The sequence below is a fragment of the Salvelinus fontinalis genome, chromosome 24 (assembly GCF_029448725.1).
Source record: "Salvelinus fontinalis isolate EN_2023a chromosome 24, ASM2944872v1, whole genome shotgun sequence".
Classification (NCBI taxonomy): Eukaryota; Metazoa; Chordata; class Actinopteri; order Salmoniformes; family Salmonidae; genus Salvelinus; species Salvelinus fontinalis.
The window spans coordinates 29,271,595-29,299,032 of record NC_074688.1 but is presented as its reverse complement, the minus strand read 5'-3'; the positions used below and the strand labels follow the sequence as shown (position 1 = coordinate 29,299,032).

General features: G+C 44.1%; 2 protein-coding genes across 11 annotated transcripts in view; one reads left to right on the top strand and one right to left on the bottom strand.

The window, feature by feature from the left end:
• The window catches only part of LOC129822249 (neurobeachin-like), a 318,368-nt gene that overhangs the window by 125,674 nt on the left and 165,256 nt on the right, over positions 1 to 27,438 (bottom strand). For all 10 annotated transcript variants that reach the window (XM_055880368.1, XM_055880366.1, XM_055880362.1 and 7 more), the window contains 2 exons: positions 16,898 to 17,044; positions 3,448 to 3,584 (listed from right to left, as the gene is read on the bottom strand). In XM_055880368.1, coding sequence (XP_055736343.1) covers positions 3,448 to 3,584; positions 16,898 to 17,044 — 284 coding nt within the window. The remainder of the gene's footprint in view (positions 1 to 3,447; positions 3,585 to 16,897; positions 17,045 to 27,438) is intronic.
• On the top strand, positions 180 to 2,540 carry LOC129822255 (putative nucleotidyltransferase MAB21L1). Its single transcript, XM_055880381.1, has one exon. It carries the CDS (start codon positions 613 to 615, stop codon positions 1,690 to 1,692), a length of 1,080 nt encoding a protein of 359 aa, XP_055736356.1. The 5' UTR covers positions 180 to 612; the 3' UTR covers positions 1,693 to 2,540.

The window sequence follows — 27,438 nt, the reverse complement described above, 5'->3', positions numbered from 1 at the left end:
TGTTTTTTCTCTCGCCAATGCGTAGGTGGACTTCCGATCCTCGACATTACTACCTTTAGTTTAAATTGTGTATAAAACCCGGGAATTAATTTGCGTTCGATAAACTGGAGGCGGTGACGAATCAGATGGCGATTGGACATCCTCGTTCCTAACCCTCCCTTTATAATTTCCCGAAGAGCGTCCGGGCTGTTAAACACAGAAAGACTCAGCCGCCTCCACAACGCCCTCACACATTCACACACAGACTGCACCGCGCACTTTCACATGTGGATCCATCACTACAGCAGTGATTAGAGAGGTAACAAAAACAACAACGAGGTTCTTTTGACTAGTGACGTGAGGGCGTGTAATATGGACTTTTGATAATTATTCGCACATCGAAGGACATATTTTTTCAACTGCAATCCATTGCAAAAGCTTATGATTTAGACCAACAAGGTTATTACGTATGTGCCCCAACTAGCAAGAGGCTGGGTTGGGTCTTGTGGAACACATTTTTTTCTTTTTAATAGCGTTCTTTCTTCTCTAAAATTGGCTCCCGTACAAACAGCCGCGTTGGATCCGTCGGCTTACTGCGAGACTCCGGTCTACAACCCGGATCTCTGCCCTAACATGATAGCCGCCCAGGCCAAGCTGGTGTACCACCTCAACAAATACTACCAGGAGAAATGTCAATCTCGGAAGGCGGCCATCTCCAAGACCATCCGGGAGGTGTGCAAGGTGGTGTCGGACGTCTTGAAGGAGGTGGAGGTGCAGGAGCCCCGCTTCATCAGCTCTCTCAGCGAGATGGACAACCGCTTCGAGGGGTTAGAGGTCATCTCCCCCACGGAGTTCGAGGTGGTGCTCTACCTCAACCAGATGGGGGTGTTTAACTTCGTGGATGATGGGTCTCTGCCGGGTTGCGCCGTGCTCAAGCTGAGCGACGGCCGCAAGAGGAGCATGTCTCTCTGGGTAGAATTCATCACTGCCTCCGGCTACCTCTCTGCGCGCAAGATCCGCTCCAGATTTCAGACCCTAGTGGCGCAGGCTGTGGATAAATGCAGCTATAGAGATGTTGTCAAAATGGTGTCTGACACCAGCGAGGTGAAGTTACGCATCAGAGACAGATACATCGTTCAGATCACCCCGGCTTTCAAATGCACCGGGATCTGGCCCCGCAGCGCAGCGCACTGGCCCCTACCGCACATCCCCTGGCCGGGGCCTAACAGGGTAGCCGAGGTAAAGGCCGAAGGATTCAACCTTCTCTCTAAAGAGTGCTACTCGTTGAACGGAAAACAAAGTTCGGCAGAGAGCGACGCCTGGGTCCTGCAGTTCGGTGAGGCCGAGAACCGCTTACTCCTGGGAGGCTGCAGGAAGAAATGTCTGTCGGTCCTTAAGACGTTACGGGACCGGCACCTTGAGCTGCCTGGGACGCCCCTCAACAACTACCACATGAAGACTCTGGTTTCTTATGAGTGTGAAAAACATCCACGGGAGTCTGACTGGGACGAGAACAACCTCGGGGACCGTTTGAACGGGATTCTATTGCAGCTTATTTCGTGTTTGCAGTGCAGGAGGTGTCCCCATTACTTCCTGCCTAATCTAGACCTGTTCCAGGGGAAACCTCATTCTGCTCTAGAAAATGCAGCCAAACAGACTTGGCGACTGGCGAGAGAGATTCTGACCAACCCCAAAAGCTTGGAGAAACTCTGAGGTAAATGTGTGTTATAGTGAAGGAGGGTCAGTGAGAGGCCTGGTGATGTATCAAAGGACTATGGACAGAAATGATCACTGCACCCCTGTTTTATTCACGGTCTTGTAAAATGTGACTATCCTCTGACGATGAAGACGTTTACTCTGAGATCATTTTTATTACATTTAGTCAAAATGACCCTTCTCTTAATTATATTCTGTGATGTCATAATTTAGGAGCAATTTGTACCATCAACCCACATTCAAGGTTAGGTTACAATGCAGTGTCAATCTTTCCTTATTTCTCTCCATGCCCACGGTTGTCTAAATCGTTTATTTGCTTAAATGCTTTAAAATAAAGCCCCCATACAAGCCTTGACAAAATAACTGTACAATTTCTACTGTAAATACATTCATAGGTTGTGATTCCAGTGGTCGGAAATTGTGTATGTTGTTCTGTGACATGTAAACTTAAGAGCTCAATTCCACCTTTTAAAGTAAAACGCCTGAACATTTTTTTATTTGGTAGAAAATAAATTAGTACATTCATTTCAGTGATAGTCTGCTGTATCTGTTGTCAGTGGACATTTTCACACTTTGAAAGTTTACATTTTGATGGTATTATCTGTTACGTTAAAAAACATTCCATAAACATACTTGAATTCTTATTTAAAGTATACTCGATCATTTTTGTTTGTACCTTGATAACATGATAAAACCTGAAAATAAGAAAATATATATAAATACGGTCTAATTGAAAAGAAAAAATGCACTTGAAATACACTGGATTATAACATTTGTGATCTGATTTTTTATTCCTGTCTCTGATTTAATTTAAAGAGTTAGCCTAATAAAAACCAGCTATGTAATATTTGTGTCCCAATCATGATTAATGAAATGTATAACTTGTATTTTTTTAATCACATACAGGCCATATTTATTATCGGCACCATACATTGGTATTTTATAGGCCTAGTGTTTAACCCATTTTAAATTACGCAAATCTGGTTTGTCATATCTTTATTAGTTCCGGCTTAAGGCCTATCCTACATATTGTATCTATCAGGTTGTCTACGTTATAATAATAGGCTGTCTAATTAAAAGCGTTTTATAGGCTTAAGGCTGTTGGGGAAAATATGTATGAGAGGTACGGTTGGGGTTAGACATTAGGCCTATATTTCTAATATACAGTCCACACGAAGACTGCGCAAAACCAGGTGTTTTGAACCCGTAATTGTGCAAATGTCGAGGTTACAACGTTAGGGTTAGCCCAATAGTGCAACTGTTATCCCATGTCCATACACAGTCACCATATTTATAAACAATGATACTGTTGGTCTAAAATTGAACCGATATCGTAGGCTCTCGTTTAATGACATAGGTTTACAGGTTTTGAGGGAATCTTAATATCAATACATTTGTAAAATATTGTAGGCCAGGTTCTCTCCAGGTGGAGCCTCGCGCGCGTATAAACCTAGGCAGGCTTAAGGCTCGTCTACATTCTGGGAATCCAAATGGCACAAGGTTTCAATTAGATCACATTTTCTAAAATGCTCCACAATCTCCTAATGTTTGAATTGTTGCACATGTGTGAACCTGGATAATTTTTTTACATCTCTAAATCACAATTTGTGTCTTGCAAAATAAAGGAACCTGGAGTCTATGCGGGCCCAGCCTAAACATGAACACGAATCAGTAAAGTGAACTTGAATGTGAACAAAAGCTTGTGGGGTAATAGCATATCAAACAGAAAGGGAACGTGGCGGTTGGACTTACCGTGGAGTCAAGCCGTTTGAAGGAGGGGTCATCCTCGTCCACTTCGAAATATATCTCGGTCGTCGTGATGGAGAGCGTCCCTCGTGCCACTATTACCGGGGCCACGAGCTGGGCCGGGGTGCTGAGGACCACTGGGCCTATAATGTGTATTACACGGTGCATCAGATATAAGGACAAACAATGTATGGTCTTTAACAATTCCTAACAAATAATTTGATTTCTTTGATTGTGAATTATTATCAAATTTGAGTCTACTTCGATTTAGTCAGAGAAGATATTGAGACGATGTAATGTATAGGATGCAAATTCTACAATTTATTATTAATTTGGGCACATGCACGGTTCTTAATTATGATGGTAACAGGTTTTCATTCAGAGTCATTATTTTTGATGCAAACTCGAATTACTCGTTCAGGTTAAATACAGGACAAGGCTCCATTATGGGTTGCACTCTGGAGGGTTTAACATAGGTTACTTTGAACCAAATCGCTATTCGGCCTATTCAACAAGCATTCAGGCCAATATACATTCTAGGCATTCAAAACTATATGACGCTAATTTACATAAGTAACATAAGTAATAACCATTTGAACTAAAGACGCGTGCGGTGCAATAGGGCCAGCAGTGTCATATGGCCTATCAGAACTAAACAAGAGATGGAGGAGCGCTTGCCAATATGATGACTGGTCACTTATAGGGTATTATTATTCATATTTGCATACTAATATTTTTCATAACAATTATTTCAGTTACTATAACGACAACTGGGGCCACTAAATGAGAGATACAACACCACCCCAAACTACTGTTACAATATGCATAGCATCCTAAACTAATTACATGTTTTTGAAAAACCTTTAAGGGAAAATAAAAGCGCATATATTTGCGCTGACATTATCCATTTAGTATTTATTTACGATGGCTTTATGTCCCCTGATCAGCAGACGGGATCACATGCAATCTTTCTGTTTCCACCCGCCTTCCTCCGCATCTCCGTCTCTCCTCCTGTCCTCTCCTCTCCCTCCATCCTCCATGTTCTATTTGGATCAGTATCGCTGAGGCGCGCGGCTCCAGTGATTTGTCTCGAGCTCAAATGAAAGCTTTTGAAATTGGGATATTTATCGATCGCGTGAACTCCAAAGAGCCACTTTAATGTCTCATCAATCTTAATATTGTGGTCCTCAACCAATTATGCCCGATACTGTTGCGAGATTACAAGTGGATTTTGGTTTCAATTCCCTGGGCTCTCTTTCATTGTGCTAACAGAGCGCTCAGGAATAGTGGAATCGGCTTTCCTACTCTTTCTCTCTGCCTGCCCTAGCTGCCTGTAATAAACTCGCTGACTGTATTAAACTGATCTTATCTGATTACACCTTCACCGTTTAGCATGTGCTTTACAAGCTGTAGTAAACATGTAATATCCCGGGTCTAATAACGTTGCAGTTGTAGACTATCGTAGGCCTATGGAAACATATAGCCCTAATATGCCTCACAACGTATTAATGAATAGATACTACACAATGCACTGACATATAATGTATAACCTATAATAAATACCTACATGTACATACATATAATGTAATATTATACAAAAGGCTGTAATTACTGCGATATGCTCACAGAATAGAAAGCAATGCGTTTGCAAATTAAACGAAACGTGATCAAAACATGACTTATTATTCTAATACTCATATTTATCCCTGTCATTACCATTTATTAGCCTATGTAATTATCTTGTAATGACACTTGTTCTTAATGTTGTTTCCACATTTAGACACATTAAACCCGCCCCATGTTAGGCTTCATTTGAATAGAGAATTCGGCCGACGTCTCAGTAAACGGACAGATATTGTTTTACAGTCGATGCTGTTGCAAGAGATTCCCATCAATCTGAAGGGTTTGTCTTTCTGCAACATAAACTCTCTATTCCAAGACCTCTCGTCTACTCCCCCTCAGAGAGAAAGAGAATAATAAGACGTTGGCGGGTACAGAACCATTGTGTTGTGGCCTAAAGGGACTCTGGTACAGAGAGAGACAATACAGCCTTAATCCACTGGATCCACCGCGCTACAGGGACGGGATTAAACTGTAATCCCTCTAGGGATACTCCATAATTCGGAGTTAGTATTAAAACGTTTACACAACAATAATAATAAATGATACAGGTTTCCATATGCCAAAAGGACTGGATTCCGTTAATACGTGAGCTATAACGCTATATTTCTGGAGCGGTTTTCTTAGAATTTCCTTTAGAAAAAGTTATAGTCGTAATAATAATTATATTATATTATATATTAACACACACACATACAGTCCTTTTACGCAGATGGTCCTCAAAATAATATTTCAGAAACATTTCAATTGTACATGGGGCAAATCATTAAATTTCTAGCTAAAATAATTCCAGTTATAATATTCTATTACATAGTCCTAGTTTCTTGGTGTTATAGTTCAAATTTGTCTGTACTCTAGTATTGAATGTCTACGGGGCTGGTAAACTGTTAAACAATCTGGTCTGATGAAGACAGTCACAGTGATGTCACTGCTGCACTGCTACACAAGGCATTCTGGGTAGTGTCATAATTAGAACAGTTAATTCTCCCAAACTCCCGAATGCCCAACATGCCTCTCAAAGGCTTGAATAAGTCTAAGATGTACCTTTATAGGGCACTCTTTGTTACCAGGGCACATAGGCCATTAGGGTGCCATTAGGGAATCAAGCCTAAAACAGATCCATTTATTGTTATATATGCAAGAAAGTTTATAGTAGTAATTTCCTAAACATGTAATGTAGTCAGTAATATTATATGTAATTCAAAACATCCTGAGCAGTGCTTTTTTATGCGGTTTTGTCTAAGTATTTATGACAATATTATCTTGCACTCATAAGGCTAATTATTACCCATGTACGGGCTAAAATGATGCCAGATAGCGAGAGAGAGACAGAGAGCGACTGAGACAGAGAGAGATATGATAATGTCTACTTCAAAGAGTACAGCCTGTCTTTGACTGGTCCATTCAAAGGTCTGTCAGTTAAGATCATTAATATCTCAACCAAAACAGTAAACAGCCACTATCAAAACTCCTCTCCTCTCCTCTCCTCTCCTCTCCTCTCCTCTCCTCTCCTCTCCTCTCCTCTCCTCTCCTCTCCTCTCCTCTCCTCAACTCTCCTCAACTCTCCTCAACTCTCCTCAACTCTCCTCAACTCTCCTCAACTCTCCTCTCCTCAACTCTCCTCTCCTCAACTCTCCTCTCCTCAACTCTCCTCTCCTCTCCTCTCCTCTCCTCTCCTCTCCTCTCCTCTCCTCTCCTCTCCTCTCCTCTCCTCTCCTCTCCTCTCCTCTCCTCTCCTTATGGGTTGGGTTACAGATGAGTAGACAAAAGGAGTGTGTTGATGCCAGTGAGAGCAGACGGTGTTGCCAGTGTTCAGGGGGAGTGAAACTAATCATGGGTTTGGTAACCACAGGGCAGGCCCCGCCCGGCCCCATAGCTAGCTGGGCCCAGGGTAAGCCACACCCCTCTGGCAGCAGACACTGACCTGATGGTTGGTAGGAGGAGAGAGAGAGGAGGAAGAGGAGGAGAGAGAAAGAGATATGGGGAGAGACGGAGTGAGAGGGCAAGAGAGAGAAAGAGGAGGAGGAGAAAGGCTGTCAACACACAGGGAGGATCTCCCACTTAGACTTCTCAGGGCAGAGAGATAGAGTATAGATATAGAGCACACAGACTGTATCATATAGATATAGAGCACATAGACAGAACACTACATAATGTCCAGCACTTCTGAATTGTCAGTGCGAGATACCTAGGGCTCCCCTGTTGGCCAGAATGTGAACATACCTTTAACTTTACCATGATGCAATATTTGAAAAAATTGTAAATGTTTTTGAAGAGTTTTTGAATGTTCCAAAAAGAAATGTTTTGACCAACATTTTTAATACGGTTGGAATTTATAATATGTTCTAAATGATGTACCTAAAAAGAAAGTTTCAATTTAGAATTTTCTGTACTCATTGTAACTGGTACAGCTAATTTTGGAGGGTGTTTCTTTATAGCTATTTTTGTTTCTTTTGCCATTTTAATTGAAAACAATCACACTAAGGTACTCAATTGTTACCCAGAAATGATTTGATTTTGAGATAAAAACAGCTGCATCGGACTTTTAAAGAGCAGTACATTTTCATTAAATAAACACAGAGGGATTTATTAGACATACAGCGATGAATTAAAAATACAATTACAAAGACTGCATCGGGGCTTTAAGGACAATATCGCTCACAGCCACTACTTAAAGCCTGATTGTACCTCTTGAGATTCTGGACAGAAGCTAGTCATTGCAGGTCTCTAAAGCTACCCCCACTTACATGGCAACACTATAGATACAATAGTCTGCAATTCTAATTCTCTATGTCAGAATGCCAACATACCAGTAAACTATGATATTTTAAAAGAAACAGCAGCTACAGTATATCATATTTTCTTTATTATTTTCTCAACTGTCTTAGGATGAAATTTTCCCCTCAGAAAAAAACTCTGTTATTTTTTTAGAATGTCTGTGAGCTTGACAGGGGAGGCACAGCAACCAGATTCTCTCTCCCTCAGTCCATTTGCTGCTTTATAATCCTTGTGATTGGAACATAGTAAACGTTTCAGGAATTTATGATGGCTGCCAGGATCCACTATTGTATTCCAGTAAAACGCTTGCATCAGGCATAAAACCACCACAGTGCTTGCTGCTCTTATTTCAGGCACCAGTTGTTTGCAGCGTTCAGGCAGTGTATCGGACTGTTGAACAGCTCCTCTTGATCTATATTCACAACCAGACTGAACTCTGGATAACTATACTATAAGGCTAGGTACAGGAGGTACAGGAAACAGTGGTAACCCTGATAATGTACACTTTACACACTGCCGCAGCCCAAGGCTCAAACATGCAGGGAACTGTGGTAACCCGGACAAATGCGCAACCAGACCGGTGTCTAACACCAACTGCCGGACCCAGCCATAAGAACACTATGAGCCACACTAGGAGCAGGTACAAGGTAATTGGGGAACCACAACACGCTGCAGCACAGATATCACCAATCGTCATGCCCCTGAACAATGCCCAAGAAGCTGCCACACCCCTAGTGGAGTTAGCCCGCACACCGCTAGGCAACCCTTCTCCTCCGCTGTCATTTGTCAGGGAGATAGCCAATGAGAAAAAGTTGCTTAGAAATCGCACTACCGAGGTGGATTAGCGAAAACAAACAAAAAGCTGGTCACAAACGCGGATATCCTTGGTCCTATCCATATATGTGCGTAAAGCGTGCACCGGACACAGGCCATACAACCTCCGTTGTTCACTGAAAGCAAACAAAGAAGGTGAGAAAAGGAACAACTCGAAAGCCAGGGACCTGTAAGACATAAGCATAACCTTGGGAGCAAAAGCTGCATTAGGAGGTAACATCACTTTAGAGTCCCCAGGCGCGAATTCCAAACAGGAAGGGTGTACTGATATTGAGTGGAGATCGCCAACGTGTTTGGCAGACTCTAAGATCATGAGCAGGGCAGTCTTGTAGGAAAGGACCTTCAGGTCCACAGACTTGAATCATTCAAACGGAGGCTCACACAGAGCATCCAGGACCAAAGCCAGGTTGCAGGTCTATGCTATATGCTTAGACACCGGTCTGAGCCGACGCACGCCTTTCAGGAACCGCACCACCTCGTAGAGGGCACATCTGCCGACTGTATAGTCGTAATAACATTCAAGAATAAACCCCTAGCCGTCAAATTCAACCTTTCAGGGACCAAACCCACAGATCCCCTATCTGTGGTCGTGGGTGCCAAACTCTCCGGTGTGTCTGGGACAATAGATCCCGATGACATGGAACCCTCCATGGGTCTCCGTCCAACAAGTGGATGATCTCCGGCAACCAGGTTTGTCTGGGCCAACGTGGAGCCACCAGAATCAACAACAGACTTTCCTGACGGACCCTCTGCTCAGTGGCTTGAATCAGGTCCACCGGAGCAAACACATAGAGAAGGGTCCGAGGCCACTGATCCGCCAAAGCATCTGTTCCCAACGGAGTGCCCAGATCCCTCATTGAGAAGAACAGATGACAATGCAAGTTTTCTTGTGATGCATAAAGACCTATGTCAGCACTGCCGAACAAGTCTCCACTCCGTAGAGATAGGACCTCCCCTGGACATTAGATCTGCACCCACGTTGAGAAACCCAGGAAAATATGTCACCCTGAGCGACAGGAAATGCACACTGCTCCATATGAGCAGATGACAGATTTAGAAGAGAGAGAGAGAGACCGCGTCCTCCCTTGCCTGTTGATGTACACCACCGCCGTCTTGTTGCCAGACCTTACCAACACATGCTGGCCCTCCAACATCAGGAAGGAAACGCCTCAACACTAGTAAAACAGTCAGTATCTCTAGGTAATTGATATGCAGTGCCCTTTGAGTTGTTGACCAAATTCTTATTTTCGAGCAACCTACACACAGTGCTCCCCATCCCAACAAGGACGGGAGGTTCATTAGCTGCATTATTAACCACACAACTGCTTTACCTCTACACACATCTAGTCTGTACTGCTCTACCCCTACATCCATCCAGTCTGTACTGCTCTACCCCTACATCCATCCAGTCTGTACTGCTCTACCCCTACATCCATCTAGTCTGTACTGCTCTACCCCTACATCCATTCAGTCTGTACTGCTCTACTCCTACATCCATCCAGTCTGTACTGCTCTACTCCTACATCCATCCAGTCTGTACTGCTCTACTCCTACATCCATCCAGTCTGTACTGCTCTACTCCTACATCCATCCAGTCTGTACTACTCTACTCCTACATCCATCCAGTCTGTACTGCTCTACTCCTACATCCATCCAGTCTGTACTGCTCTACTCCTACATCCATCCAGTCTGTACTGCTCTACTCCTACATCCATCCAGTCTGTACTGCTCTACCCCTACATCCATCCAGTCTGTACTGCTCTACCCCTACATCCATTCAGTCTGTACTGCTCTACCCCTACATCCATCCAGTCTGTACTGCTCTACCCCTACACACATCTAGTCTGTACTGCTCTACCCCTACATCCATTCAGTCTGTACTGCTCTACTCCTACATCCATCCAGTCTGTACTGCTCTACCCCTACATCCATCCAGTCTGTACTGCTCTACCCCTACATCCATTCAGTCTGTACTGCTCTACCTCTACATCCATTCAGTCTGTACTTCTCTACCCCTACATCCATCCAGTCTGTACTGCTCTACCCCTACATCCATCCAGTCTATATTGCTGCTCTACATCCCTCCAGTCTGTACTGCTCCACATCCATCCAGTCTGTACTGCTCTACCTCTACATCCATCCAGTCTGTTTTGCTCTACCGCCACATCCATTCAGTCTGTATTGCTCTACCCCTACATCCATCCAGCCTGTACTGCTCTACATCCTTCCAGTCTGTACTGCTCTACATCCATCCAATCTGTACTGCTCTACATCCATCCAGTCTGAACTTCTCTACATCCATCCAGTCTGAACTGCTCTACATCCATCCAGTCTGAACTGCTCTACATCCATCCAATCTGAACTTCTCTACATCCTTACAGTCTGAACTGCTCTACATCCTTCCAGTCTGTACTGCTCTACATCCATCCAATCTGTACTGCTCTACATCCTTCCAGCCTGTATTGCTCTACATCCTTCCAGTCTGAACTTCTCTACATCCTTCCAGTCTGAACTGCTCTACATCCATCCAATCTGTACTGCTCTACATCCATCCAGTCTGAACTTCTCTACATCCTTCCAGCCTGTATTGCTCTACATCCTTCCAGTCTGAACTTCTCTACATCCTTCCAGTCTGAACTGCTCTACATCCTTCCAGTCTGTACTGCTCTACATCCTTCCAGTCAGTACTGCTCTACATCCATCCAGTCTGTACTGCTCTACCTCTACATCCATCCAGTCTGTATTTCTCTGCCTCTACATCTATCCAGTCTGTACTGCTCTACATCCAGTCTGTACTGCTCTACCTCTACATCCATCCAGTCTGTACCGCTCTACCTCTACATCCATCCAGTCTATATTGCTGCTCTACATCCATGCAGTCTTTCTGCTTTACCTCTACATCCATCCAGCCTGTACTGCTCTACCTCTACATCCATCCAGTCTGTACTGCTCTACCCCTACATCCATCCAGTCTGTACTGCTCTACCTCTACATCCATCCAGTCTGTATTGCTCTACCCCTACATCCATCCAGTCTGTATTGCTCTACCCCTACATCCATCCAGTCTGTACTGCTCCACATCCATCCAGTCTGTACTGCTCTACCCCTACATCCATCCAGTCTGTACTGCTCCACATCCATCCAGCCTGTACTGCTCTACCCCCACATCCATCCAGCCTGTACTGCTCTACCCCTACATCCATCCAGTCTGTACTGCTCTACCTCTATATCCATCCAGTCTGTACTGCTCTACCTCTACATCCATCCAGTCTATATTGCTGCTCTACATCCATGCAGTCTTTCTGCTTTACCTCTACATCCATCCAGCCTGTACTGCTCTACCTCTACATCCATCCAGTCTGTACTGCTCTACCCCTACATCCATCCAGTCTGTATTTCTCTACCTCTACATCCATCCAGTCTGTATTTCTCTACCTCTACATCCATCCAGTCTATATTGCTGCTCTACATCCATCCAGTCTTTATTGCTCTACCTCTACATCCATACAGTCTGTACTGCTCTACCCCTACATCCATCCAGTCTGTACTGCTCTACCCCTACATCCATCCAGTCTGTACTGCTCTACCTCTACATCCATCCAGTCTGTACTGCTCTACCCCTACATCCATCCAGTCTGTACTGCTCTACCTCTACATCCATCCAGTCTGTACTGCTCTACATCCATCCAGTCTCTACTGCTCTACCTCTACATCATCCAGTCTGTACTGCTCTACCTCTACATCCATCCAGTCTCTACTGCTCTACCTCTACATCATCCAGTCTGTACTGCTCTACCTCTACATCATCCAGTCTGTACTGCTCTACATCCACCCAGTCTGTACTGCTCTACCTCTACATCCATCCAGTCTGTACTGCTCTACATCCATCCAGTCTCTACTGCTCTACCTCTACATCATCCAGTCTGTACTGCTCTACTCCTACATCCATCCAGTCTGTACTGCTCTACCCCTACATCTATCTAGTCTGTACTGCTCTACCCCTACATCTATCTAGTCTGTACTGCTCTACCTCTACATCCATCCAGTCTGTACTGCTCTACCCCTACATCTATCTAGTCTGTACTGCTCTACCCCTACATCTATCTAGTCTGTACTGCTCTACCCCTATATCCATCCAGTCTGTACTGCTCTACCCCTACATCTATCTAGTCTGTACTGCTCTACCCCTACATCCATCCAGTCTGTACTGCTCTACATCCATCTAGTCTGTACTGCTCTACCCCTACATCCATCTAGTCTGTACTGCTCTACACCTACATCCATCCAGTCTGTACTGCTCTACCTCTACATCCGTCCAGTCTGTACTGCTCTACCTCTACATCCATCCAGTCTGTACTGCTCTACCTCTACATCTATCTAGTCTGTACTGCTCTACCCCTACATCCATCCAGTCTGTACTGCTCTACATCCATCTAGTCTGTACTGCTCTACCCCTACATCCATCTAGTCTGTACTGCTCTACACCTACATCCATCCAGTCTGTACTGCTCTACCTCTACATCCGTCCAGTCTGTACTGCTCTACCTCTACATCCATCCAGTCTGTACTGCTCTACCTCTACATCTATCTAGTCTGTACTGCTCTACCCCTACATCTATCTAGTCTGTACTGCTCTTCCCCTACATCTATCTAGTCTGTACTGCTCTACCCCTATATCTATCTAGTCTGTACTGCTCTACCCCTATATCCATCCAGTCTGTACATCTCAGGACCTGATAGAACAGTGTGGCTCAGTTGGTAGATGAGGGTGCTTGCAATGCAAGGATTGTGAGTTTGATTCCTGTTGGGGCCACCCATTTAAAAATGTATGCACACACTATGGATAAAAGTGTCTGCTTAATTGCATTTATTATTATCATTATTATATTACATGTTTCACTGTAGCCCTGCCAGCTGTATGAACTCTCCTGTCTGCCTGGCACAGTTCAGGTAAAAACTCCAAGCCTCCAAGATAAAATGCATTGTAAATGTCATTATTTAAACATGCAATTTATTTTCTGGACATTCAGACATCATGTCATAGAACAGCTCTTATTAACAGACCCTTTCGTCTGCACGGATGTGTCCCAAATGACACCCTTTTCCTATATAATGCACACTGTTAACCAGATTCCTATGGACCCTGGTTAAAAGTAGTGCACTATAAAAAGTTTAGGTGCCATTTGGGGTGTAGTCCATGACTCAGTGTTCTAATGAAAATAAAATGTATAGATATCAAACAACCAACGCATGTGTTTTAATAACTAATTGTGATTTGTTTATTTCAATATTTATTTCCACTGAGGAGGTTGATTCAAGTAATTTTCATTCATTCTTTTGTTTTCATAGTTTCTCTGTCTGTTATAATCAGTAGATCATAGAGTTAATGTGGGTTAATAGTTCAGTCTGTCAGGTTAGGTAAATGTTAGTTTAGTCACTGATTGTCTAGGCCATTTAGAAGGGGAATGGTGACATACAGTGCCTTCGGAAAGTGTTCAGACCCCTTGACTTTTTCCACAAATTTGTTACATTACAGCCTTATTCTAAAATTGATTAAATATATGTTTTTCCTCAGCAATCTACACACAGTACCCCATAATGACAAAGTGAAAACAGGTTGTTAGAATTTTTGCAAATGTATTAAAAATAGAAAACAGAAACACCTTATTTACATAAGTATTCAGACCTTTTGCTATGAGACTCTAAGTTGAGCTCAGGTGCATCCTGTTTCCATTGATCATCCTTGAGATGTTTCTACAACATCATTGGAGTCCACCTGTGGTAAATTCAATTGATTGGACATGATTTGGAAAGGCACACACCTGTTTATTTATACAACGGGTGGGTCTAATCCTGAATGCTGATTGGTTAAAACCGCATTCCAGCCGGTGTCTATTCCACAAATTGCCACCAGCTAAATATATGACGTTAAAATACCTATTTACTCTGTTCCACCTGACTGCGCTATCCACTGTCTCATCAGCCCAGCCAGGCAACTTATAAACTTGATCTCCACTTTAGCATCTAGACATTATCTCACATTTCTTTTAGACTACATTTCGTTCAACAGCTGAGATTTGTATAAACCTTGCTGTCTGCCTCCCCAACATTTACAACATTGTTTAGATATTCAAATTCGATGTCCTGCTGTCCGGGACGAGAAAGACAGTTTCTCAGCTCGTCGAAATACATATATACCAAAAAATGTCAATTGAAAAAAGGTCAAACAAAACACAGCTAATTTGCAGTCTTTCCAAGCTTCAGTTTGAAGCGATTGTGTTACTGTAGCTGTGTTGTTGGCTAGCTCCTCTGAACAAGTGTCAACAGTGAGCACATTTTCTATGTCAGGTGAAATCGCGCCTCATTAGCTCATTGTTATGGATGTATCCAAATAAATGTCACTAGAAAACAGCTTAAACAAATGCAAATGCAGCTACTTTGCTGTTATTCTGACTGCACTTTTTGACGTGACTAAGTTAGCAGCAGTTGGCTAGGTAGCAAGCAAGGGATAAGAATGTTGCCAGCCATTATAGTAATGGAACATTTAGAACGAACGACTGGGTCGCGTCTCTAGCAACCCTAGATGTGTGTCGGGACTATACCTTGTGGAAGTATGAATAAATGAATAAAAATCACGTTTTTAATAAAAATAAGTAAATAATTATTTGAATATGTTGGTAACCCGTTCTTTAAAAGTGATAATGCTCTTGAAGCCGGTGTTTGGAGGATATATTGGCCTCGACTTCGTCTCGGCCCTAACAACTCCGTGCCAATATATCCTCCAAACACCTGCTTCTCGGGCATTATCACTTAAATAAGGTCCCACAGTTGATAGTGCATATCAGAGCAAAAACCAAGCCATGAGGTCGAAGGAATTGTCCATAGAGCTCCGAGACAGGATTGTGTCGAGGCACAGATCTGGGGAAGGGTACCAAAACATTTCTGCAGCATTGAAGGTCCCCAAGAACACAGTGGCCTCCATCATTCTTAAATGGAAGAAGTTTGGAACCACCAAGACTCTTCCTAGAGCTGGCCGCCCGGCCAAACAGAGCAATGGGGGAGCAGGACCTTAGACAGGGAGGTGACCAAGATTCTGATGGTCACTCTGACAGAGCTCTAGAGATCCTCTGAGGAGATGGGAGAACCTTCCCGAAGTACAACCATCTCTGCAGCGCTCCACCAATCAGGCCTTTATGGTAGAGTGGCCAGACAGAAAAGCCACTCTTCAGTAAAAGGCACATGATAGCCCACTTGGAGTTTGCCAAAAGCCACCTAAAGACTCTCAGACCATGAGAAACAAGATTCTTTGTTCTGATGAAACCAAGATTCATTCATGCCAACTCTTTGGCATGAATGCCAAGCATCACGTCTGGAGGTAGCCTGGCACCATGCCTACAGTGAAGCATGGTGGTGGCAGCATCATGCTGTGGGGATAAAAAAAAAGAAAGATCGAAGACCTGAAAAAAGCTGTGCAGCAACGCTCCCCATCTAACCTGACAGAGCTTGAGAGGATCTGCAGAGAAGAATGGGAGAAATACAGGTGTGCCAAGTTTGTAGCGTCATACCCAAAAATACTTAAGGCTGTAATCGCTGCCGAAGGTGCTTCAACAAAGTACTGAGTAAAGGATCTGAATACTTATGTAAATGTGATGCTTCCGTTTGAATTTTTAAAAATAAATTAGCAAAAATTACTAAAAACCTGTTTTTGCTTTGTCATTATGGGGTATTGTGTGTAGATTGATGAGGGGGGAAAACTATTTAATCCATTTTAGAATAAGGCTGTAAGTTAAGAGGTCTAAATACTTTCCAAATGCACTGTATAGTGCATTCCAAATGGCACCCTATTGCACTACTTTTGACCAAAGTACTATGTGCCCTAGTCAAAAGTAGTGCACTAACTAAATAATAGGGTGCCATTTGATACGCAGTCATGTTCAGATTGATCATCCTTCCGGAATCAATATAGTTTAATTTGGACTGAGATGACTGACTGACCTCTGGAGACAAATAGGCGAGGAAGGAACGGCGCTGGAGAACCAAAACAACACAGAACGGTTTGTTTCACACACACACTATCACACAGGAACTACACTTTCACCTGAACACCTTGGAAACACTGTCCAGATCTACTTACACTGCCAAACACATAAACCATGAACCAAACATAGGATAAATATGTGCGTGTTTGTGTGTGTGTGAGTGCGTGTTTGTGTATGCGTCTCACCAGCCAGATTGTCCATCTCCTTCTCCTGCAGCAGACTGGCAGTGTCATCGTCTCCATCCAACATCAGGTCCGTCTCTGGGCTCTGATTGGCTACTGTCTGGCTGTGGAACCCCTTCTTCGACTTGACCAACTCGTCCTCCTCGCTGCCTGGAGGGGGAGGGGAGGGGAGGGGGGAGGGGCAGAAAGACAGAACAGTAGGAACAGTCAGTCAGAGAACAGTCAGAACAGAGAACAGTCAGAACAGAGAACAGTCAGTCAGAACAGAGAACAGTCAGTCAGAGAACAGTCAGTCAGAACAGAGAACAGTCAGTCAGAGAACAGTCAGTCAGAACAGAGAACAGTCAGAACAGAGAACAGTCAGTCAGAACAGAGAACAGTCAGAACAGAGGGTGGCGAGAGAGGAAGTCAGAAAAATCAGAAAACAGTCACAACAGTCAGATAACAGCCAGACAGAACAGTCAGACAGAACAGCCAGGAAACATTCAAACAGCTAAACATCTCAACCCTGAACCCCAAAGAGCAGATTCATATCAGTGTAGAAAGATAAGGAGATTATAAATGCTTTCAAGTGTCACATCAGTGGAGCCAAAGGGGAATCTGGTTTTGATAGTTTTCTAAAATGCATACCATAACATCCGGCAAGCTACAAAAGTCTGGATTATCCAGTACCCACAATCTCTACATAAAACGTCCAATGATGAATGACATGGGGTAAAAAGAAGTGTACTGTAGTATTTCATAACTATTGACATCAGAACCCACAGTGAACATATGAACACATTTAATACATTTCCAGCATCTAAACTGATAGGCTGTTTCAGCGTTTGTTGTCAGACAAGATAAACTATGAAACACTGTTTTCTCTATAGAAAGCGGCAACAGAGTGCTGAGAATATATCTCCAGTCTTTTGGAACTGTATCTATCGGCTGCTGCTTTTGGAGCTCAGACAGAACCACACTGAACAAACAGATCAATTAAGAGACTGGTAACACCACCACATCTCATCATACGGCCATACAGGGACAGTCTAGTGGAACAGGACCATCCCTCTACAGGCTGTGTCCCACCATACAGTACATCCACACCATACAGTACATACATACTATACAGTACATCCACACCATACAGTACATCCACACCATACAGTACATACAGACAGTACAGTACATACAGACTATACAGACTATACAGTACATACAGACTATACAGTACATCCACACCATACAGTACATACAGACTATACAGTACATCCACACCATAGAGTACATCCACACCATACAGTACATCCACACCATACAGTACATACAGACTATACAGTACATCCACACTATACAGTACATCCACACCATACAGTACATCCACACCATACAGTACATACAGACTATACAGTACATCCACACCATACAGTACATCCACACCATACAGTGCATACAGACTATAAAGTACATACAGACTATACAGTACATACAGGCTATACAGTACATACAGACTATACAGTACATCCACACCATACAGTACATACACACTATACAGTACATCCACACCATACAGTACATCCACACCATACAGTACATACAGACTATACAGTACATACAGACTATACAGTACATCCACACTATACAGTACATACAGACTATACAGTACATCCACACCATACAGTACATACACACTATACAGTACATCCACACCATACAGTACATCCACACCATACAGTACATACAGACTATACAGTACATCCACACCATACAGTACATACAGACTATACAGTACATCCACACTATACAGTACATCCACACCATACAGTACATCCACACCATACAGTACATCCACACCATACAGTACATCCACACCATACAGTACATCCACACTATAAAGTACATACAGACTATACAGTACATACAGACTATACAGTACATCCACACCATACAGTACATCCACACTTTAAAGTACATCCACACTATAAAGTACATACAGACTATACAGTACATCCACACTATACAGTACATCCACACTATACAGTACATACAGACTATACAGTACATCCACACCATACAGTACATCCACACCATACAGTACATCCACACCATACAGTACATCCACACCATACAGTACATACAGACTATACAGTACATCCAGACTATACAGTACATCCACACCATACAGTACATCCACACCATACAGTACATCCACACCATACAGTACATCCACACCATACAGTACATCCACACCATACAGTACATACAGACTATACAGTACATCCACACTATACAGTACATACACACCATACAGTACATCCACACCATACAGTACATCCACACCATACAGTACATCCACACCATACAGTACATCCACACTATACAGTACATCCACACCATACAGTACATCCACACTATACAGTACATCCAGACTATACAGTACATCGACACTATACAGTACATCCACACCATACAGTACATCCACACTATACAGTACATACAGACTATACAGTACATCCACACCATACAGTACATCCACACCATACAGTACATACAGGCTATACAGTACATACAGACTATACAGTACATCCACACCATACAGTACATCCACACTATACAGTACATCCACACTATACAGTACATCCACACCATACAGTACATCCACACCATACAGTACATCCACACCATACAGTACATACAGACTATACAGTACATACAGACTATACAGTACATCCACACTATACAGTACATACAGACTATACAGTACATCCACACCATACAGTACATACACACTATACAGTACATCCACACCATACAGTACATCCACACCATACAGTACATACAGACTATACAGTACATCCACACCATACAGTACATACAGACTATACAGTACATCCACACTATACAGTACATCCACACCATACAGTACATCCACACCATACAGTACATCCACACCATACAGTACATCCACACCATACAGTACATCCACACTATAAAGTACATACAGACTATACAGTACATCCACACTATACAGTACATACAGACTATACAGTACATCCACACCATACAGTACATCCACACTATAAAGTACATCCACACTATAAAGTACATACAGACTATACAGTACATCCACACTATACAGTACATCCACACCATACAGTACATCCACACCATACAGTACATCCACACCATACAGTACATCCACACCATACAGTACATCCACACCATACAGTACATACAGACTATACAGTACATACAGACTATACAGTACATCCACACCATACAGTACATCCACACCATACAGTACATCCACACCATACAGTACATCCACACCATACAGTACATACAGACTATACAGTACATCCACACTATACAGTACATACACACCATACAGTACATCCACACTATACAGTACATCCACACCATACAGTACATCCACACCATACAGTACATCCACACTATACAGTACATCCACACCATACAGTACATCCACACTATACAGTACATCCAGACTATACAGTACATCGACACTATACAGTACATCCACACCATACAGTACATCCACACTATACAGTACATACAGACTATACAGTACATCCACACCATACAGTACATCCACACCATACAGTACATCCACACTATAAAGTACATACAGACTATACAGTACATCCACACCATACAGTACATCCACACCATACAGTACATCCACACCATACAGTACATCCACACCATACAGTACATCCACACCATACAGTACATCCACACTATACAGTACATCCACACCATACAGTACATCCACACCATACAGTACATCCACACCATACAGTACATCCACACTATACAGTACATCCACACCATACAGTACATCCACACCATACAGTACATCCACACCATACAGTACATCCACACCATACAGTACATACAGACTATACAGTACATCCACACCATACAGTACATCCACACTATACAGTACATCCACACCATACAGTACATCCACACCATACAGTACATACAGTGCATACAGACTATACAGTACATCTAAATGCCTTAAACTGCCTTCATCAAGTTATGTCAGCCGCAGCTCAACCCCTAGCCCAAAACCACCCCAGACCAGCCCAACCCATCCCAAGAACAATACTAGACCCGGCCCAACTCCAACCCCAACCCCAGCCCAACCTCAACCCCAACCCTATCCCTATCCCAAACCCACACCAGCCCAACCCATCCCAAGAACAATACTAGACCCAGCCCAACCCCAACCCCAACTCCAACCCCAGCCCAACCTCAACTCCAACCCTATCCCTATCCCAAACGCACACCAGACCAGCCCAACCCATCCCAAGAACAATACTAGACCCAGCCCAACTCCAACCCCAGCCCAACCTCAACCCCAACCCAGACCTACCCAACCCCACCCCACCCCAACCCAATCCAACCCAACCCCAGCCCAACCCTAGCTCCAGCTCAACCCCACCCCAAGCTCAGCCCAACCTCAACCCCAACCCAGACCTACCCAACCCCACCCCAACCCAACCCCAGCCCAACCCTAGCTCCAGCTCAACCCCACCCCAAGCTCAGCCCAACCTCAACCCCAACCCAGACCTACCCAACCCCACCCCAACCCAACCCAACCCCAGCCCAACCCTAGCTCCAGCTCAACCCCACCCCAAGCTCAGCCCAACCTCAACCCCAACCCAGACCTACCCAACCCCACCCCACCCCACCCCAACCCAACCCAACCCTAGCTCCAGCTCAACCCCACCCCAAGCTCAGCCCAACCTCAACCCCAACCCAGACCTACCCAACCCCACCCCAACCCCAGCCCAACCCTAGCTCCAGCTCAACCCCACCCCAAGCTCAGCCCAACCTCAACCCCAACCCAACCCAGACCCACCCAACCCCACCCCACCCCAACCCAACCCAACCCCAGCCCAACCCTAGCTCCAGCTCAACCCCACCCCAAGCTCAGCCCAACCTCAACCCCAACCCAACCCAGACATACCCAACCCCACCCCACCCCAACCCAACCCAACCCCAGCCCAACCCTAGCTCCAGCTCAACCCCACCCCAAGCTCAGCCCAACCCCAGCATGCCAGCTAAACCCATCCCCAGCACACGCCTGCCACACATGACCTCACAGAGATGCCTGTGAGGATTTGTCTTCTTTAAGGTCATACTGTATCTGTGAGAAAATGGAGCAGGAACTCTTTGTGTGTGTAAGAAAAGCAGCAGAACACGTCTGGAGAAATGGGAGGTGTCTGACACTGGTCTGCCATGTTTTCTCTCAGCGCGCCTCTCAGTATGCCTGGCGCTCCTAGGAGGAACAAGCACCTTGTCTTGAAGAGGTCTCCTGCAACTGTTGTCAGCACGATTACTGTGAAAAAAGCAGCTTCCTGATCTGTCTCGTGTCTGGAGAGCTTTCATCAGACGCATGGAAAAAGTTGGAGTGTTTCGGAAGTGAATTCTGTGTAGCGTTAAAGGAAGGCCAGAGCCATCTAGCAGCCAGCCAGCAGCCAGCCAGCCAGCAGCCAGCTACTCGTCTAGCATCAAAGAGAAGAGAGTGAAACTTCAAACTGTAATTCAGTAAAGCGTCATTATCCTCCATAGGGTCAACGAGGGGAAGCTGAGCAGAGAAGCTGACTCTGATTGGCACGATGGAGCAGAGGACCCGAGTGGGAACTAGACTAAATAAACCATGCTGATTTCTACAGGCATGCCACCAACATCAATAAGAGAAAATGAGAGAGGAGAGGGAGAGCGAGCAACAGAGAGAGCAAGAGAAAGAGAGAGAGAAAAGTAGAGCAAAAAAAGAGTGAGAGGAGGGGACCGAGCAAACTGCTATGTCCACAATGCAATTTAGTTATCAAGGGGTAGAATATAGGGTTATAAATAATCTGAAAAAAAGAAGCAGGACAGGGAGAGAAAATGTGCTGACATGAACAGCCATCTTGTCATGAGTGATAGCCACTCCATTCAGAGATGTTCCCTAATCAAAGCGGGCGGTGAGATAGACGGCCGTTTGTCAACATTAAGATCTGACAGCGCTGAGGTGTCAAGGCTGCCTCGTTAGAAAGCTTTTAAATCCTCCACCTTTCCCCTCACAACACACGGAGGAGGAGGAAAGAGATTGGGACACTTTGTTTCGACCATAATTCATTTCTTTAGTCTGTGACCTAAACAGGACAGCTGTACCTCATCCCACAGACCCTAACCCTGTGGCACAAATAGCAGCACTATCACAAACTCTACCTGCAGCAGGGTTAACCAATATAGTAGTTCTCCTTCTACACTCCAATCACTCAAGGCCTTCTGCAAATCATTTGGGACGGAACAGCGTATTAAAGCCAATCCAAAATGAGTCGAATTTTAACATAAAACATTTCAACATTGATATTGTGTTTTTATATAGGAAGAATGCCAAAGATAAGGTGATCAGGTTTATGATTCAGAATCATCAAGAAAAGAAAAGCATTGAAGATAGAGAGAGGGAGAGGGAGAGAGAGGAACCGGGAGTGGAAGAGAGAGGGAGAGAGAGAAAAGGGGGGAGAGAGCGAGAGGAGGAGGGGGAGAGAGCGAGAGGAGGAGGAAGAGAGAGCAAAGCTAATGTCACCCATTCCCTATCGCCATGTCAACAGGACAGACTGACACATTTTCAATGTTTCCATTACGATGACATTTCCCTCCCAGTCCGAGGGTGATGTTAGCAAGTATATGTGGGCTTTCAGCTTTGGTCAAATAAAGTTTACAATCTCAGAGAAGGGAACTATTTTAGTGTTCAGTAGTTTTACTGTTCAATGTGGAATAGATAATAGTTGATAGGCTTCTAAAAAGAAGCAAAGGCTCAAACTGTGATATAACGGTCCATGTTTTATATATTGGGAGAACTCTGAAGTATTCTGTGGCATGAGCCTTTCATTTTTATAGCCTCAGTCAGAGTCAAGGAGCATGTGTTTTTCTTGGTCTCCTACATCTCATACGCCCCAACCTCTCGCTCCTTAAGGAGAAACTCTATCACATGATGTTTCACTTAACAGCCTACTCTGCTACAGTACATTTCCCAACAGAGGAATAAGTCTAATGGTAAATATACCTTAGAATAATTCAATATATACAACCATAAATAAAAGATGAAACATTAGAATTACAGTGGAGCTTTTTTTGAATAACAAATATTGTACATAAATTACACAAACTGGATCAAACAAAATGGGCAATACTGCTATGCAGGACATGTATATTTACTGCAAAAGAAAAAGTCTGAACATCCATCATTTATGTTTTGGAAACTCATTAAAAAAGCTTTATGTTGTGTGTTCGTCCACCACACTAGCGACCTGACCAGAACCGTTTTGGAGAGAACTTTTCCTCCTATGCCTCCACGCTACCAACACAGCTCCCGCCCAGAACAGCGAAATCGGAGACAGATGCAAAGTTTTAGCGTTTGTTTTGGACAGTAACAGCAATGCAGAATGAGCTTTTTCCTCCTCCTCTCTTGCCTCTTCCCTCTCTCCAGACACTGTTCCCAGATGAGGGTGTCCCTCTACCCCTAACAAACCCAGCCTTAACCCATGCCTACCTGTCTCTGTAATGTCTCTATGCTTTATGACATGATAATCCTACAGAGTGATAACAGGGCAGAACGCCACTCTGTCTCCTTGCACTGCTTCATGAACTGTGTTTAATATAGTAGCATTTCCTAATCACATAGCACTGTTTCCTTAACTGTAGTCCCCTCTTCTCCTCTCTTTCATTTTCCAGCCTACATCATTCCCAGATCTCTCTCTGCCCTCCTATGCAGCCCGCCCCCCCCCGCTCCCCCCGCCTCTCTCTCCACAGGATTCACATTCCACACGATACAAGCAGTCCAGCATCACTGCACCCTGGGATAGTCTGAACGCTGGGAGACGCTGCTCAGTCTAAAACAGGAAAAGATAAGAGACAGAGAGTGGAAACAGAAAGCAGAGACAGGGAGTAGAAACTGAGAGTAGAGAGAGAGTAGAAACAGAGAGTAGAAACAGAGAGTAGAGAGAGAGTAGAAACAGAGAATAGAAACAGAGAGTAGAGAGAGAGTAGAAACAGAGAGTAGGGAGAGAGAGTAGAGAGAGTAGAAACTGAGAGTAGAGAGAGAGTAGAAACAGAGAGTAGAGAGAGAGAGTAGAGAGAGTAGAAACTGAGAGTAGAGAGAGAGTAGAAACAGAGAGTAGAGAGAGAGTAGAAACAGAGAGTAGAAACAGAGAGTAGAAACAGAGAGTAGAGAGAGAGTAGAAACAGAGAGTAGGGAGAGAGAGTAGAGAGAGTAGAAACTGAGAGTAGAGAGAGAGTAGAAACAGAGAGTAGAGAGAGAGTAGAAACAGAGAGTAGAAACAGAGAGTAGAAACAGAGAGTAGAAACAGAGAGTAGAGAGAGAGAGTAGAGAGAGTAGAAACTGAGAGTAGAGAGAGAGTAGAAACAGAGAGTAGAGAGAGTAGAAACAGAGAGTAGAAACAGAGAGTAGAGAGAGAGAGTAGAAACAGAGAGTAGAGAGAGTAGAGTTAGAGTAAAGACAGAGAGTAGAGAGAGAGTAGAAACATAGAGTAGAGAGAGAGTAGAGATAGAGTAGAGAGACAGAGAGTAGAAAGAGAGTAGAAAGAGTAGAGAGAGAGAGTAGAGAGAGAGAGTAGAGAGAGAGAGTAGAGACAGAGTAGAGACAGAGTAGAGACAGAGTAGAGACAGAGTAGAGAGAGAGTAGAAACAGGAAGTAAACAGAGAGTAGAGAGAGAGTAGAGACAAAGTCTCATTACTACACCCTCTATACCTGGAGATCAGCCCTGGCCTAGATACTCTGTAAGTACAGTAGATTATCTGTAGCTAGATGCTCTGTAGCTAGATGCCCTTAAGCTTGATGCCCTGTAGCGAGAGGCTCTGTAGCTAGATCCCATGTAGCTAGATGCCCTGTAGATAGATGCTCTGTGACTAGATGCTCTATAGCTAAATGCCCTGTAGCTAGATGCTCTGTAGCTAGATGCTCTGTAGCTAAATGCTCTGCAACTAGATGCTCTGTAGCTATAGCTAGATGCCCTGTAGCTAGATGCTCTGTAGTTGGATGATCTGTAGCTAAATGTTCTGTTGCTAGATGCTCTGGAGCTAGATGTTCTGTTGCTAGATGCTCTGGAGCTAGATGCTCTGTAGCTGGATACCCTGTAGCTAGATGCCTTGTAGCTAGATGCTCTGTAGCTAGATAGTCTGTAGCTATAGCTAGATGCTCTGTAGCTAGATGCTTTGTAGTTGGATGCTCTGTAGCTAAATGTTCTGTAGCTAGATGCTCTGCAGATAGATGCCCTGTAGCTAGATGACTTGTAGCTAGATGCTCTGTAGTTGGATGCTCTGTAGCTAAATGTTCTGTTGCTAGATGCTCTGTAGCTAGATACCCTGTAGGTAGATACCTTGTAGCTAGATGCTTTGTAGCTAGATGCCCTGTAGCTAGATGCTCTGTAGCTAGATAATCTGTAGCTAAATGTTCTGTTGCTAGATGCTCTGTAGCTAGATGCCCTGTAGCTAAACACCCTGTAGCTAGATGCTCTGGAGCTAGATTCTCTGGAGCTAAATGCTCTGCAGCTAGATGCTCTGTAGCTATAGCTAGATGCTCTGTAGTTGGATGCTCTGTAGCTAAACGTTCTGTTGCTAGATACCCTGTAGCTAGATGCCTTGTAGCTAGATGGTCTGTAGCTATAGCTAGATGCTCTGTAGTTGGATGCTCTGTAGCTAAATGTTCTGTTGCTAGATACCCTGTAGCTAGATGCCTTGTAGCTAGATGGTCTGTAGCTAGATGGTCTGTAGCTATAGCTAGATGCTCTGTAGCTAGATGCTCTGTAGTTGGATGCTCTGTAGCTAGATACCCTGTAGCTAGATGCCTTGTAGCTAGATGGTCTGTAGCTATAGCTAGATGCTCTGTAGCTAGATGCTCTGTAGTTGGATGCTCTGTAGCTAAATGCTCTGTAGCTAGATACCATGTAGCTAGATGCTCTGGAGCTAGATGCTCTGTAGCTAAATGTTCTGTTGCTAGATGCTCTGTAGCTAGATGCTCTGGAGCTAGATAATCTGAAGCTAAATGTTCTGTTGCTAGATGCTCTGGAGCTAGATGCTCTGGAGCTAGAAGCTCTGGAGCTAGAAGCTCTGGAGCTAGATGCCCTGTAGCTAGATGCCCTGTAGCTAGATGCTCTGGAGCTAGATAATCTGAAGCTAAATGTTATGTTGCTAGATGCTCTGTAGCTAGATACCCTGTAGCTAGATGCCTTGTAGCTAGATGCTCTGTAGCTAGAAGCTCTGTAGCTAGATGCTCTGTAGCTAGATGCTCTGTGGATAGAAGCTCTGGAGCTAGATGCTCTGTAGCTAGAAGCTCTGGAGCTATAAGCTCTGGAGCTAGATGCTCTGTATCTAGAAGCTCTGGAGCTAGATGCTCTGGAGCTAGATGCTCTGGAGCTAGAAGCTCTGGATCTAGATGCTCTGTAGCTAGAAGCTCTGGCGCTAGAAGCTCTGGAGCTAGATGCTCTGTAGTTAGAAGCTCTGGAGCTAGATGCTCTGTAGCT

Bases quoted from the DNA above. Each gene is read 5' to 3' on its own strand.
- LOC129822255 (XM_055880381.1), top strand. From the start codon at position 613: ATGATAGCCGCCCAGGCCAAGCTGGTGTACCACCTCAACAAATACTAC.